This window comes from Podarcis gaigeae (assembly GCF_964106915.1).
Source record: "Podarcis gaigeae genome assembly, chromosome: 5".
In the NCBI taxonomy this organism is placed as follows: domain Eukaryota; kingdom Metazoa; phylum Chordata; class Lepidosauria; order Squamata; family Lacertidae; genus Podarcis; species Podarcis gaigeae.
Window position 1 is genome coordinate 28432192 of NC_139681.1, and position 14259 is coordinate 28446450.

At 42.7% G+C, this 14259-nt stretch overlaps 1 protein-coding gene across 1 annotated transcript in view; it reads right to left on the bottom strand.

Annotated features, from left to right (window-relative positions):
• The window catches only part of RTKN2 (rhotekin 2), a 34111-nt gene extending 25204 nt beyond the window's left edge, over positions 1 to 8907 (bottom strand). Inside the window, exons 1-4 of the mRNA XM_083740416.1 lie at positions 8170 to 8907; positions 6825 to 7024; positions 4701 to 4759; positions 1051 to 1104 (exon numbers count right to left, since the gene is read on the bottom strand). Of these exons, the coding sequence (XP_083596542.1) occupies positions 1051 to 1104; positions 4701 to 4759; positions 6825 to 7024; positions 8170 to 8226 (370 nt within the window). The 5' untranslated portion in view covers positions 8227 to 8907. The remainder of the gene's footprint in view (positions 1 to 1050; positions 1105 to 4700; positions 4760 to 6824; positions 7025 to 8169) is intronic.
• Positions 8908 to 14259: the final 5352 nt, after the last annotated feature.

The following is a 14259-nucleotide window of genomic DNA, read 5'->3' on the forward strand; positions in this document are numbered from 1 at the left end:
CAAAAATACTTTTAAAAGTCTTGCTATATTTATATATTTTTTAAAAATTGTTTATTGCAACTAAATAAAGAATTGAAGGTGTTTACAACAACTATAATACAATAAAAGTCACACAAAAACTGAAACACTTCAACAGCTAAATATTACAGAAAATGTTTTTCCTTAGTTGTCTGCATATACCTGGCAGGCATATTGCACAGTATCAAATTATTTCTATTAAAAAAAGATAGACCAGTACAAGATGAAAATTTTATGAGGGGGGATTTGTTTATTTTTTTGCATGCAGCAGAAAGATGCAAAGGAGGGGAAGATTCAGCAGGTCACTGGATCTTGTCTTTAGTGTCCATATCTATATATTCAGCAGAACCTTTGCAGGTAAACCTTTAAGAATTTCCACAATATAGCAGTTTCTATAACAAAAATATTTATACCTGGACCAACACATTATCTTTGTTTCTTTAAAACAAGGAAGTTATTTTTTTCTGATAAACCTACTTCTTTTTTCTTTTTTTTACAAACTGGCATTGAAGAACTTGCATTAAATAATGCACAATGAAGGATAAGAGTATTTTGCCATACTGAGCCTCTCTGACCTTACGGAAATTCAAAGTGAAATCTTTGGGGATGGTGGGGGAAGAGACAGTTTGAAAAGACTCAGGAGATAATCTCCATGACACAGCAAACTGCATGCCTGCACGAAGCCAAGTCAATAATCCATCCAACAGGAGACAAAGTTTCATTTAGATACATTTCAATGTTTCAACTAGCAGGATTACTTTCTGTATCTTTATCAGATATTTCAGCTCTCCTACTACTGAATATGTGATAGCATCATACACTTCTGTCACTCTACACTCTTCCAAGCATTGCATATTTTAAGAACTATAGATTTCAAGTCAGCCTATTTCAAATAACTATGTTAGGTCTATTGCGAGGTCACATTACATGCCAAGTAAGAAGTAAATGCTGCACAATGCCCTCTTGCTCAATAAGAGATTGAGCCCTCCTGTTTAGTTGTACAAAACCATTTCACAAAACAAACATACTTACTGTCTCTGCTGCTGAAGTGGTCAGAGCCTTTCCACATTAATGGAATTCGGAGATCTAAAAGCAAGCAGGAAAAATTAAACACGGTGACATCTTGATGCTATCCCAATACAATCCAAAAATTCAGAATTGTTTCTTTTAATCCTTATCTGAGGCAAAAGTCAAGCACACTGTATCCAGCAGCCTGCCTAATCAATCATCAATGATACTGTTCAATTATCATAGACTTCCCTTTGGCAGAATTTCAGAAGAACATAAACTGAAAGGGCATTTTCAGTTAAGAAAAGTTTAGAATCTTACACAATTGTACCTAAAAATACAGTGGTACCTTGGTTCTTGAACTTTATCTGTTCCGGGAGTCTGTTCGACTCCCGAAACCATTCGAAAACCAAGGCGTGACTTCCGATTGGCTTCCAGCACTCAGTTGGAAGCCATGGAAGCCACATCAGACACTCGACTTCCGAAAAACATTTGCAAACTGGAACACTCACTTCCGGGTTTGCAGCTTTCGGGAGCCGATTTGTTCGGAAGGTACCACTTTACTTGGAAATTGGGAGCTTTTATTTATTTAAGTTAGTCCATTATTCAGTCAATAGTGCTGATTTAGCTTGGGAATATCTCGGTGACAGATTATTTCACAGTGTGCCAGGTTCTTCTAAAGGACCAGGGGCATCAGTGACGCAGAAGAACTTTGCCCAAAAGCTTGGTGAGCTACTGCCACAGAGAGAAAACAGATCTAGGCTGGAAGAACCAGCAGTCTGATTCTGTAAGAACAAGTCCATAAAGGCACTTGGCTAGCTCAACATAAGAAAACACTTTTATTCAGAATCTCCCACTCCTTCCACCACGTCTCAAGGATGCTTGCAAAACAGTGAAATCATTCATTCGGCTAGATTTGGCTCGGTTTGGATAGAGCTCAAGAAGATTCCTCCATTCTTCTCCCAAGTCTCAAAAAGGGGAGGGGGATTCCTTTAGCCAGTGTGGTGTGGCGGTTAAGAGTGATGGACTCGTAATCTGGTGAACCGGGTTTGATTCCCCGCTCCTCCACATGCAGCTGCTGGGTGACTTTGGGCTAGTCACACTTCTCTGAAGTCTTTCAGCCTCACTCACCTCACAGTGTGTTTGTTGTGGGGGAGGAAGGGAAAGGAGATTGCTAGCCACTTTGAGACTCCTTAGGGTAGTGATAAAGCGGGATATCAAATCCAAACTCTCCTTCTTCTTCTTCTTCCAGAGAAGCTTGCAAAGCCACAAGAGCCTAGCCACATTGCAAATATCTCCACAGCTCAGCACTTACAGCTTAGAGGTAGGGGATTTGGTCAGAGGTTTGCTGCCACAGTTGTGGTGCGCTTCAGAGGCACAGGAATGGATCTGAAATCTAACACGGCATCATCACATGGTTAGTGGCAGCCACAATTTTTGACTGGCTACCAAGGCCAAATTATGTGGACCCTTGAATATGACATCTCCTGCTATCTTCGAGGAAGATGCACCACACTATATTTGAAAATCACAGGATAATTTTGTGTGGAATATTTTACCTTTGTATTGCCAACTAATAAGCAAAATGATTTGAACACCACAAGAGGTAGATATTAGAAGACACTGACAAGCTGTATGTTTTTCCAACACCTTTGGAAAAAAATAGGATACATTTGGCTTTAAAAGGAAGAGAAGCACCCAATAATCACAGAAAAAAGAGTTGAGATGTAATGTTTTACACTGTTTACTGAAACTGGAATGGCAATTTATTAGAATCACTCATTTCCCGTTATGAGTAAAAATCAAAGTAACTTGGCTTTCAAATGATGCTTCATAAAGAGTTTGCAACATGCAGGGAAATGTGGAATGGCAGAAGTGAACAGCTTCATGTCAAAGAAGATTACATCTCAATCAATTTCATAAGCAGACATTCTTTGGCCTATGGTGCACATTATCGAAGCCTGCTATTTCAGCAATAAATCCCACTGGCAATGTATTCTCATGAGACTCTGCTTCAAAGCTTTCATAGCGTTTAATTGGCTATCCGTTTCTTGGAGTCACATTAATGTAACAAAATCCAAGACTGAGGCAAGAATAAAATAGAACTTAAACTAAACAGATAAAAAGCTGGCAATAATAGATTTATTTTCAATAAAGGCAGAAGGTTATTTTCTTCAGAGCTTCACCAGAAAAAAATTACTGGTCAGACCAACTAATCACTTTATATAATTATATTCTGGCACACAGGCAAAGGTTTTGTAGTTTAGCCTGGCAAGTTGGAAAATTAGTGCTGCTGCTGCTGCTATTTCCCCCCTACACAATTCACTTTTATGTTCTGGGTCTCCGTAATCTTGCCTTTCACTGATTCTCTTCTGATCTGTCTAATAGTTCTTTCAATATTTCCATAGGTGGAAGCTCTTCTTTTGCTTTTCCTCTGTTGGGGATCTTGGGTTCTTGGGTTCCTCAGGGATCTGTTCTAGGATCCCTGCTTTTCTGCCACTGCACATTATTCCTGGGAGACCTCATCAAATCTGTAATACTATGGCTTTCTGTACTCCCTGCAGGGAGATAACACCCAGCTCTTTCTTTCTCTCCTCCCTGCAATCCTACATCTCCAGCCACCTGATATTTGTACTTGCAAGTTGTTTTTTCAAACTCTTGTTTCAAACTCAGTATGTCCAAGATGGAACTGCTCATCTTTCTCCCCAAGGTCTGAACTCCTTATGTGCTATCCTGAATCCACTGATAATGCTACCATCCACCATGCTGAACAGGTACATGGCCTTGGCACAGTCTCATCGTTCCTCCTAATCTTGAGGCAAGGACCTATCCTTCTGTAATCGGTAAAATGCCATGCACAATGGTGGTGTTATGTAAATAACAACAAGGTCCCTGTCCAACTGAGTTAACAATCTAGATTTAGACACTAGGACAGGTGTCTACAACAAAGACGAGGCAAACGTAATTGGAACAATTTTTGAAGATACAAATACATATATTTAGGCTTTGAATTTGGAACTAAGGAGGTAAGCCAAAGGTGTCATGGATGAAGTGGGCCTTGAGAAGGGCTTCAAAGACTAAAGCTGTTTGGGGAGCAAATTCAAGGCATAAGCAGTAGTGAGGGGCAAGTCATTAAAACAGGAGTCCTTCAGATAGGTGAGGATGATCAATTTAAAAGAGAGAACGTCACAGACCCCCTCTCCCCACTCACCTTTTTGAAAAACTAAGACTGTGATCCTACTCGCCAGTTAAATGCACCTTGCATTCTGTTTAAATTAATGAGCCTTATTTTCGGAATATGCCAGTTTAGGACCAAGACATAGAAGTATAATTTAGAATGCAATACTTGTAATTTCACTGCTTATGCCACATCAGAAGTAATTTTCAAAACTATTCCTGCTTGGTTCTTAAGCAGTTATATCCTCCAGTGATGAAGCTGGAAATGTATCCTTTGTACAAGACAGTTACACAGTGAGGGTGATAAGGCCTTGAATATTATCTTAAATGCAATGAATGCATTTACTTTCCAAATGGATTTAGTTACAGAGTTACCCAAGGCTAGCCATTTCAGACAGAGAGCATGCATTTCAGTGAAAAGACACTGCATTGCAATTTATATTGCATCAGCAAATTTTCAAGCACACCAACTGAAGGCTTTCAGAACATAATAATACCTGATATGGCAAGTCTCCCTCCACAAGCTTCACGGTCTTTAGCTGCAAAATCTGAACATCTGACAAAACAAAATAAAGATTATAATTAGATAAAGAAATGAATTTCTATCCACTTCTTTTCTTTCAAAATAAATTTGTCTGAGGTCAGATTATTGTGTATTCAGTTATGCTCAAGAGGGATCTACACATCAAAGTATTGTAAGCCACTTAGGGTTCAAAAATGACACATTTTTTGCATTTTCTAGGACACTGTAGCACATTCATAACTGTGCACATTAACACCCTCCCCCCTCCAAAATAGCTCTATCATATAAAATCTACTGGAACTTCTAAGTTTGGTTGAAACCAAACAAATTTGGCAAACCACATTTGTGCTCTTCTGCAACTTCCCATCTTTCAATGACATTTGAACATAACTAGTACCTTGTGTCTTGGGCAAATTTCTCTAGGTATTATTTTTTCACATAACAGGAACTAGTGCAAGATGGACTGAGCAACAAAGTAAAACAATTTACTTCCTCCTTTGCTTCTGTACTGGACACACAGGAAAAGTCCTTGCAGAGGCATGATCACTCAGTCTTTTGCTATGAACCCACTATGTCTCTTCACTAGACGTGCAAGAGACAATGCCCTGTCCAGCATAAAAACAAAGTAGAATAGTGCTGGAGTTACAGATTGCGCAATTCCTCTGCCATCAGCCTGCTGTGTTTGTATGCTAGACAAGCAGGTGCTTGGTCTGCTGCATGTCTAGCACAAAAACACAACAGGCTGGTGGTAGAAGGAAGGAGCAGCTGCTGCCAACCCCTTCGTTTCTATGCGGGACGTTAAATAGGAAGCTTCACCTCCTGGATGTCCAGTAAGAAAATGTAATAGGCTGCTGGAGGAGAGATGAAGTGCTCTGAGCCATCAGTGGCAACCTCTTTTGGTTTCTGTGCTAGGCAGAGAGGAGGTAGTATATACATGCTGCCTAGCACAGAAACCTAGGCTGTCCCTGCCCCAGCTGCGAAACACCCTTTTCTACACCCAGCATAGAAATTCAGTGGTGCCCTGTCCTCCTTTTGGCAGACGTCCTCTTTTGTGCTCATCCTTTTAGTGGAATGAATCTGTCCTTTATATATATATTTGTGGATTGGCATTTTAGATTCTGTTCATATATTTGGTTTTCATATTTCTTGTTTTTCTAAGTTTTCTAAATTGACAATTTTGTGTAAAAAGCAATGAATGAATGAATACATCAAAAATGTAATAAAAAATAAGCAAGTGGCCAAAGCTACAATGAAGCATAATAATCATTAAAATCAGTATTTTAAAATCCTAAACCATCTTTTTCTAGTTGGCCTGAGGACAGGTATTTTATTTCCTTTCTTGGTTGATGTAGTTATCAACATTGACCAGCAGATGGCACCAATCAATCATTTTATTTTATTTTATGGGGGGCATGTACAGGTAAGATATTGTAAATATATGCTCAAGCTTTTCTGTGTCATCTAACATTTGATATGGCATCTTTAGATAAGAAATGTAACTGTAAGGCTCAAAACACTTTAAAGGTCACACCTGCCCTGAGAATACTTTGCCTCTGAGGGTTGCAGAGCTGGTTCCCATTGTTTACAGAAAATTTACACATTATCACCTGCTCCTTCCTGTGTTTCTTCATTAGAAGCTGATGTAGGAGACCAGGTTATCCTAGCCATGTGGGAGTCACTCCTCCAAACCCAAAGTGGTTCCCACACAGGATGGTGTTTCTTGTCACTAGACCAATCTCAAGATCTCCATGACTCCTGGATCTCCTTCATAAGAATTCTCTGCTCTTTCAACCCTCTACTTTTCTTCCCACCAAGAACAGCAACTGAAACTGTTCTTAGACCCTGAATGAGACTAAGGCCACACCGATCATCTGCTGCTTGCAGAAGTTGCACCTGTCTTTCAACTTCAGCAGCAGACACATTTGTGAGCATCTGTTGCATCACAGCAATTAAGTCAGTAATATTTTCATTAAAAACCCAGTGTTTGAAGAACATTGGTTGGTGAGTAGTTACCCCATGCTGAATTACAGGCCATTATTGTAATAATGAGTGATTAATGGGGAATGCTTGCAAGAAAACTCTTGAGATTACTACTGACCTCACTGTGGTTCTCTTCATGGTTGATTCTCCTGTCTGTTTCTGTAATTCTGTCCTGTAGGCAAGGATGCGAGCATTGCAAACCATCAGATTCTTAACTGCATGCAATATTTGGTCCTTTTTTGTGCTCACAGCAAGCAGCTTACAAATTCCTTCTCGCATTCTCATTTCAAAGTCAATTTTCTCTTGAATGCTGCCACCCTAAACACCAAAACACAATGGAGTTGTCATATAAATCTCAAATGACAGATTTATGATTTATTGGAGGAGAATAAAGTTGGCTAAACCAGAAACAACAGATGCCAGTAACTACAACCCTCATCAGCCCCCACCCTCCTTAGCCAACAGTAAAGTATGGCAGGAACTAGTGTGGTTCATCAACATCAAGTTAACTTATCCTTACACTAGGAAGTGTAGATGTTTACTTCATATTCAGTTCTGCGATGGGGTTAGAGAAAGACCTTTTCAGTCTACATTCCAAGGATCCTGGAGCAGAAGGACCATGAGGGGACATAACTTCTCTAAAACGCAATTTGCCCACTGCCCGTTGGCTGCGTTAAGACTCTCAGCCCAAAAGCCCTGGCTAGAGTGCAAGGGGTGACCAGAGTCCTAAAACTAGAGAGCCAGCATCACACAGGGAGGCTATGCCATGGCTGAAGGGATCCTTCGAGGACTACTTGGGTGCAGTAAATTCTATGGGGCAGGTGCCCTTCCTGACAACCCTTCTAAGACTGTACCCTGCAAACAAAGGTGGCCTTCTTTTCATCCATGAGAGCTTCAGCACTAAGTAAGGCAGCTTTGCTAAGTAAGGCAGCTCTGCCGAAGAGTAAAACGATGGGACTGCTCGCTATTGGGTGGCATTCTGGTTGGTCTAAACTCTAAATGGAGGGGTTTTCCTTTATTTGGCGGACACTGGGCCGACAAAAAAAAAGGGGGGGGTCACAGGAGGGGACCCTTCATCCCTTCCCCGTCCCTGCTCCGCTACACCACTGAAAGGGGGCAAAAAGTGTGAGTGGGGGGGTGTCTTTGGAGAAAACCCGCCCAAAGCCAAAATCCAAGAGAGTCTCTAAAGCGGAAAGGGTTGAACTTTAATACCTCATCCCTAGTCCGTTTCCAAATGTTTAGCTCCTGGGGCTAAAAGGGCGATAGGCGCCCGGTCCCTGCCTTCTCCTGGCGCTTAAGGAGACGATTCTTCTCTCCTCCCCTGCTTACCATTTACTTGATACAGCATGCAAGGAGGACGAGAAGAAGGAGAGAGAAAGACCCCCAAAACAACAGCAACGCGCGCTTGCTCTCCGCCCCCCCCCCCAAAAAAGGCGGGGAGGCGAACGGCCTCCGCTGCTCACCTGGCCCTCCTTCACCTGCTGCTCGTCGGCAGCGCGGCCTGCTCGGCACCGCCTCATCGCCTTTCCCGCCTCGGCTATGGCCGCCGCCGCCTCAGAGCCGCCGCAGTTCAAACTTCCCGCTCCGCCTCCTTCGCTTCTACTCCGGCCCAACGGCAGCGCGGGGCCCGCCTTTTCCTCCGCCTCCTTCTCCTTGTCCCGCCTCGGCCGTGGCTCCTCGTCAGAGGCGAATGGCTGCTTAGCATCGCGTTGTTGTCCAGGCTCTTGTTCAGCCAACAGCCCCCGCTTTGCTTTATAGCCAGGACTGACCTCCCTAGACGGAAGTCCTGTTCGCTCACGTTCAGCTCTCTTGAGTGAAATAGGTTGTGGGAAACAATGAAGAGAGGGCGCCCCGGAGCATGTGCAGAATGTTCTTCCTCCAACCAGCGCCACGAAGTAGCTGCCGTGCCGCTGCTAGCTATAATCATTATCATTTTAAACGATGTTTTCCTCGTCTACTTGACCGGGTTGCCCCAGCCACTCTGTGCGGCTTATCCAGTATAAAATCATAATAAAACATCACACATTAAAAAGCTATACAGGGCTGCCTTCAGCTCGGCTAGTACTGCCTGGGACTTCGCTTCAGGAGCACAGCTTGCCAGGGCTCAATGAATGGCACCGTGTTGCCCGGTGCCCTCCAGATGTTATGAACTATAGTTCCCATCCGTCCCAGCCAGCATTGCCAGTGATCAGGGGTGGGTGGGAGTTATCCAAAACATCTGGAGGGCCCCCAGACCTAAGCTATCTCCCAGGATGTGAGGATAAAAGGGAGAGCCAGCTACACTGCCTTGGACTCCTTAGAAGGCAGGTTATAAGTGTAGCCAATACCCACATACTGGTTCTCATTCTCTTTTCTGAGTGCAATTCACAGTGCCAGCCCTCGTTTTTGAAGCTCCTAAAGGGCTTGGGACCTGAGGGACTGCTTATATACACATAAGCCTGTGTGCAGCCATGCACTGCTATCATCCAGAGACTTCTACAAGGTCTTCATCCACTGCTATCATCCAGAGACTTCTACAAGGTTAGCTTCTACAAGGATCCCATTGGGATTGCCTTTGGATATTACCTCACCGATCTTTGTCATTTTATTATTGCATGCTTAATGCAATATGTTATGCCATGTTTTGGGGGGGGGGGGGTTTGCTGAAGGGCAGTACAGAAAACATATTTTAACTGAGAGTGTGCTGCACTATACCACAGATTTCCTTGACCCATTGCACCTTTGGAGACCCTTTGGAATACACCTTTGGAATACAGTTGTGAGGTGTTTCTGGTTTAGGAGGTATTGCAATCAGAAAAGGCTCATCTGCCTAATATATACTTCTCCATAGAGCTGTTTGACACACTAAAGCCTTGTCACAAAAAATAGCCACTTTGACTGTCATCCTATGCACATTTACACAGGAGTAAGACCAATAGAACACAGTTGCACTTTTCAGCAATCTTAACCGTGCCATCTTTTTGATTAGAAATATAATATGAAGATATTGAGAGGGCTTGAATGTTTTTAGGACTGCAGTTCTAAACTTCCCTAAGCTGGGAGTCATGCTCACTGAAGTCAGTGTGACCTATTTGCAAATAAACATATAGGATCAAGTGAAATCATTTGACTAAAGTTTTGGCCAGATACTACCTATATAGCAAACTGATATTCTTATACACACACACAGCAGCAGCAGCCACACATACTGCGTTGTTGGACCTTGAAGCAAACATCTGTAATAAAAAAAGATCCTGGGAAATAAGCCTGGGAAACCTGGTACATCTAATAAAGCAATTTATGAGAAGGCAGTTTATTAACTGCACCAAACAGAAGAGAGAAAAGGCACTGAAACTGAAAAATCACAACCTGTTGGTCCATAACACTCTCTAAAATTTGTTATATAGAACTGTGGGTGCTGTGTGGGTCACACAGGTAAATATTGTTCAAACGTTTCTGTGTCATATTAACTTTTCTGATCTTTAAGCATTTAGCTTGATTAAAAATTGAGCTCAGTTAAGCAGAGCAGTCAAATCTATATATATATTTCTAGGGCAACAAATCTATATACTGTGATGGCAACAATCTTCAATGGCTTTAAGAGGGAATGGCTACTAGTCATTATGGTGAAGGACCTCCATACACTCTGCCCAGGCTTCAGTGGTGGATTTATGTATAGGCTAAGTAGGTTGAAGCCTAGGGCCTCTAAATCTAGGGGGCCTCGCCAGCCAGCCCACTCCCCAGCGGGCAGTCTCCCCTCTCTCAAAATTGCAAACCCAAGACTTCATGTGAGGGCAGGGCAACTCGGGCCTGCCAGGCTTGCGCCCTAGATCTCTGCAGCTACAGCAGGCGCTGTCTCTCAAATGCCAACAAACACCCCCTTTCTCTATGATGGGAGGTCTAGTGCCTCTGAATAAAAGACATTGGGGAACAATGGCGGGAGAGGGCAGTTGCCCCATGTCCTGCTTGTGCGCTTCCCAGAGGCATCTAATTGTCCACTAGAAGAAGCAGGAGGCTGGACTGGATAGGCCTCAGGTCTCATCCTGTAGGACACTTCTGGGTTCTTATGACTGCTCCAGAAAACCAATTTCAGCCTCCTGAGTATTAGACGCAAAAAGACCAGCCCTTTTTGATGGGAAAGATGGAACACGGAGAGAGCAGAAATAGACAAGCATAACTCTGTGGGCGTTATCAAAAATTTGTCAAAAGAGAGTAATAAATCATTACTAAAGAATTTTTTAAATTGTAATGACAGCCATATGTACATGGAAATTTATTTTCTCATTATTAATCCATCAGTACTCAATCAGGCAAACTTTCATTGCTTTGTATTTTCCCCAGGGTACATTTATCTGGAAGCTGTTGAAAAGCTGTCAGAAGATAGGAACAGTATAGTGAAAACCAGTATTAAAATTTACAACCGTTTATTTTGTTCCTGGAAAACTCCAGGTTTTTTTTGAATTTTGTTTTTGCTTCCTGCCTTATTAAAATGCCACAGGACTGTTCTTTGGCTGCTTCTATAAACTGATGTGTGTTGTGAATAAAGGCATAATACAATGCTTTGTACATTTGTGTAGTGGGAATGCCATAACGAGACAAAATGCACCCCCAAAGTGAGCATGTAACGCCAGGCCTTCATTAAGGACACATTCTTAGTGCAGTTGTATGCATTTCTACTCAAAAGTACATCTCATTGAGTTCAATGGTGTTTACCATTAAGTGGGGTACATGATTGCAGCCTCAGCTAACCTGCGGATAACTCCCATTGAATTCAGTGTGGGTTTACTGATTGCACTGTAAGCCAATAATACTTTATTCCAAGAAGATGGATTTCTGAATCATAAAAATAACTGGCATTTTTTAAGAATGGCATTCCTGGACATCTTGATTTCTGCATAATAAAAACTCTTGCTGTGATATTGATGCCCAAAAGTTAGTCTTATTTACAATCTGTGGTTTGCGTTTACTCAATCTGAACGCAGATACATCACTAGTTACTTTAAAGATGTCTCTGTGCTTGCCCTATGGGAGAAGAGTCTCCTGCTCTTCCCTCCAAACTACTTCTTTTAATGCATAATATTTTTCTGCGCTGGAGCTGCTGAAGTGACCAGTGTTCAGGAGTGGCAACCCCAGTGATCTGCACACAAAAGAGCAAAACAACAACAACACAAAAACATTTGGAAATCCTTCTTCATTCTCCTCACACCTGCCCCAATTGATAATGTATATTTTATAAGTTAGATAATCACTTATTATTTATTATATAACCTGCATCATGTCAAGGGCCCAGGGTGGATAGCAATATTAATTTTTTAAAGTCCAATTACAAAATATTAAACATTGTCTCAAGGGCCTAGGGTGGATAACAATATTGATTTTAAAAACTCCAGTTACAAAATATTAAGCACCATCTCAATGGCCCAGGGTGGATAACAATATTAATGTTTAAAAGTCCAATTACAAAATATTAATCCCACTTGTTGCTTTATTCTTCTACAGATGTAAAGGCCTGGAAAAAAATTGAAAAATAGGTGAGGAAACCACTGCCTCCCCCATGTTTCTTCTCCCCCTATTTATTTCTGAAAAGATGTGGGTGGACCTGTTCCCCCACCCATCCACTGAATCTTCCCAATCCCCAGGCCTGTTCCTCCCTAATCTCCAGCCACCCAAACCCAATCTGAACAAAGGTGACCTACACCACTTTTAGTACAGTACACTTTTAGTACAGATGGCCACATTCTGCTTTTGATAAATCAGAGAGCAGAATTGTGAAGCTGAGATAATTGAAATATACTTGGAGTCAAGTGTGAATTTCATTCTCTTTATTCAGCTCATAGTAGCAATGAATAAAACTTTCCCCCAAACGTCTAGCTATATATATATACATTATTTACACAATGGGCCCCACGTGATTGGCTAATTCTGGGCTGCTCCTGCAAGCCAATCAGGTTGCTGATTCACTTCATCCAGGAGCTGCTCTTGCAGGCCAATCAGGTTGCTGATTCACTTCCACCTGGAGCTGGATTGGGTGGCTACTGTGGACCAATCAGCCTGCTGCATTCTGGATCCTATTGTTCTAGGATTCAGCTCAGTACATAACAATACACTGGTACCTCTGGTTGTGAATGAGATCCGTTCCGGAGCCCCGTTCGCATCCAGAAGTGAACGCAACCCGCGTCTGCGGGTCACAATTCACCGCTTCTGTGCATGCACATGACGTCATTTTGGCCGTCTGCGCATGTGCGAGCAGCAGAACCCAGAAGTAACACGTTCCGTTACTTCCGGGTCACTGCAGCGCGCAATCTGAAAATACTTATCTCGAAGCTACTTCAACCCGAGGTATGACTGTAATATATTTCCCCTTGTGGTCTTGGCTCAGAGCACAGATGGCAGACATGATGAGACAACATTCTTGATTGATCTTGGGAGCAGGAGCGAAACTAGGCTTTATTTCACCGGGTCCAAGACCAAGTTTGACACCCCCACACCCTTCCCCACACATTTGCGTTCACACACACACAGTCTGAGAGCCTCAATGGCGCCTGCCTGGAGGCTTCACCAGGGGCAAAAAAACCCCGGCTAGCTCCCCCATAGCTACGGCACTCTTCATGGGTCACCATACTGGGGGGCACAGAGGTTCTAACTACAGATTTAACCCCATCCCCAACTCTTTATTATGGGCCCAAACCAGCAGTGCTAGTTTAGTCTAACTAGCTGGATGTACTCATCCTTTCTGTTCATGATCCAGTCATATACATAAGAATGGTATTTACAATGAGGCCTCTTTTATTTCTGAGGCATCTAGCAGTTTTTGCATCCCTCTTCTTTATAATGGGACAATTTAAAGGGGAGAGAAGTCCACCCCCAGCAGGTACCCTGTATCCCTAAAGATTCTGGCCAAGGTGTGTGACATTGTCCGGCCACCTGTTTCTGGGGAGACAGCCTCTTCTTTCTCCTTCCTTCTATGCATCTTGATAGTTTCCTCTCTCCCAGAGGGAGGAAGAAGAGACTGGATATCCAGAAGGGGGCGGCGGGAAAGGGCCTGGGGGTTAAATTTCCAAACCCCAGATATTTCTGAGTTTCCACACTACTAGTATAATCAAAACAAAAAAAATTCCTTCCAGTAGCACCTTAAAGACCAACTAAGTCAGTTCTTGGTATGAGCTTTCGTGTGCATGCACACTTCTTCAGATACCTGAAGATACGGCTACCTATCTGTAACTAGTATAATCAAGTTGGATATGAGCATAATAATGTTTTCCTGCTTGTGAGCGCAAGTGACAGCAGACAGTCCTGCCAAGCAGCAAATTCACTCCCATGCATCCGATTCCCAGAGCAAGAGCGCTCATCATTTGTTCCCTCTCCACTCCCTGGTTTGAAGAATAGGATTGACACAGTTATTCTGTAGGGTGGAGCTGGCCTCAGTCACCAGGCCCATTGGTAGACCAACTCCAAAGATGTTCCAAAGATGTCTGCAAACATGAGATGGAGGCAGGCAACATTATAAACCCCGCCATGTGGGAATCCCTTGCAGATGACCGCAGTGCCCAGAGACTGCAGGCAGTCAGGTTGTG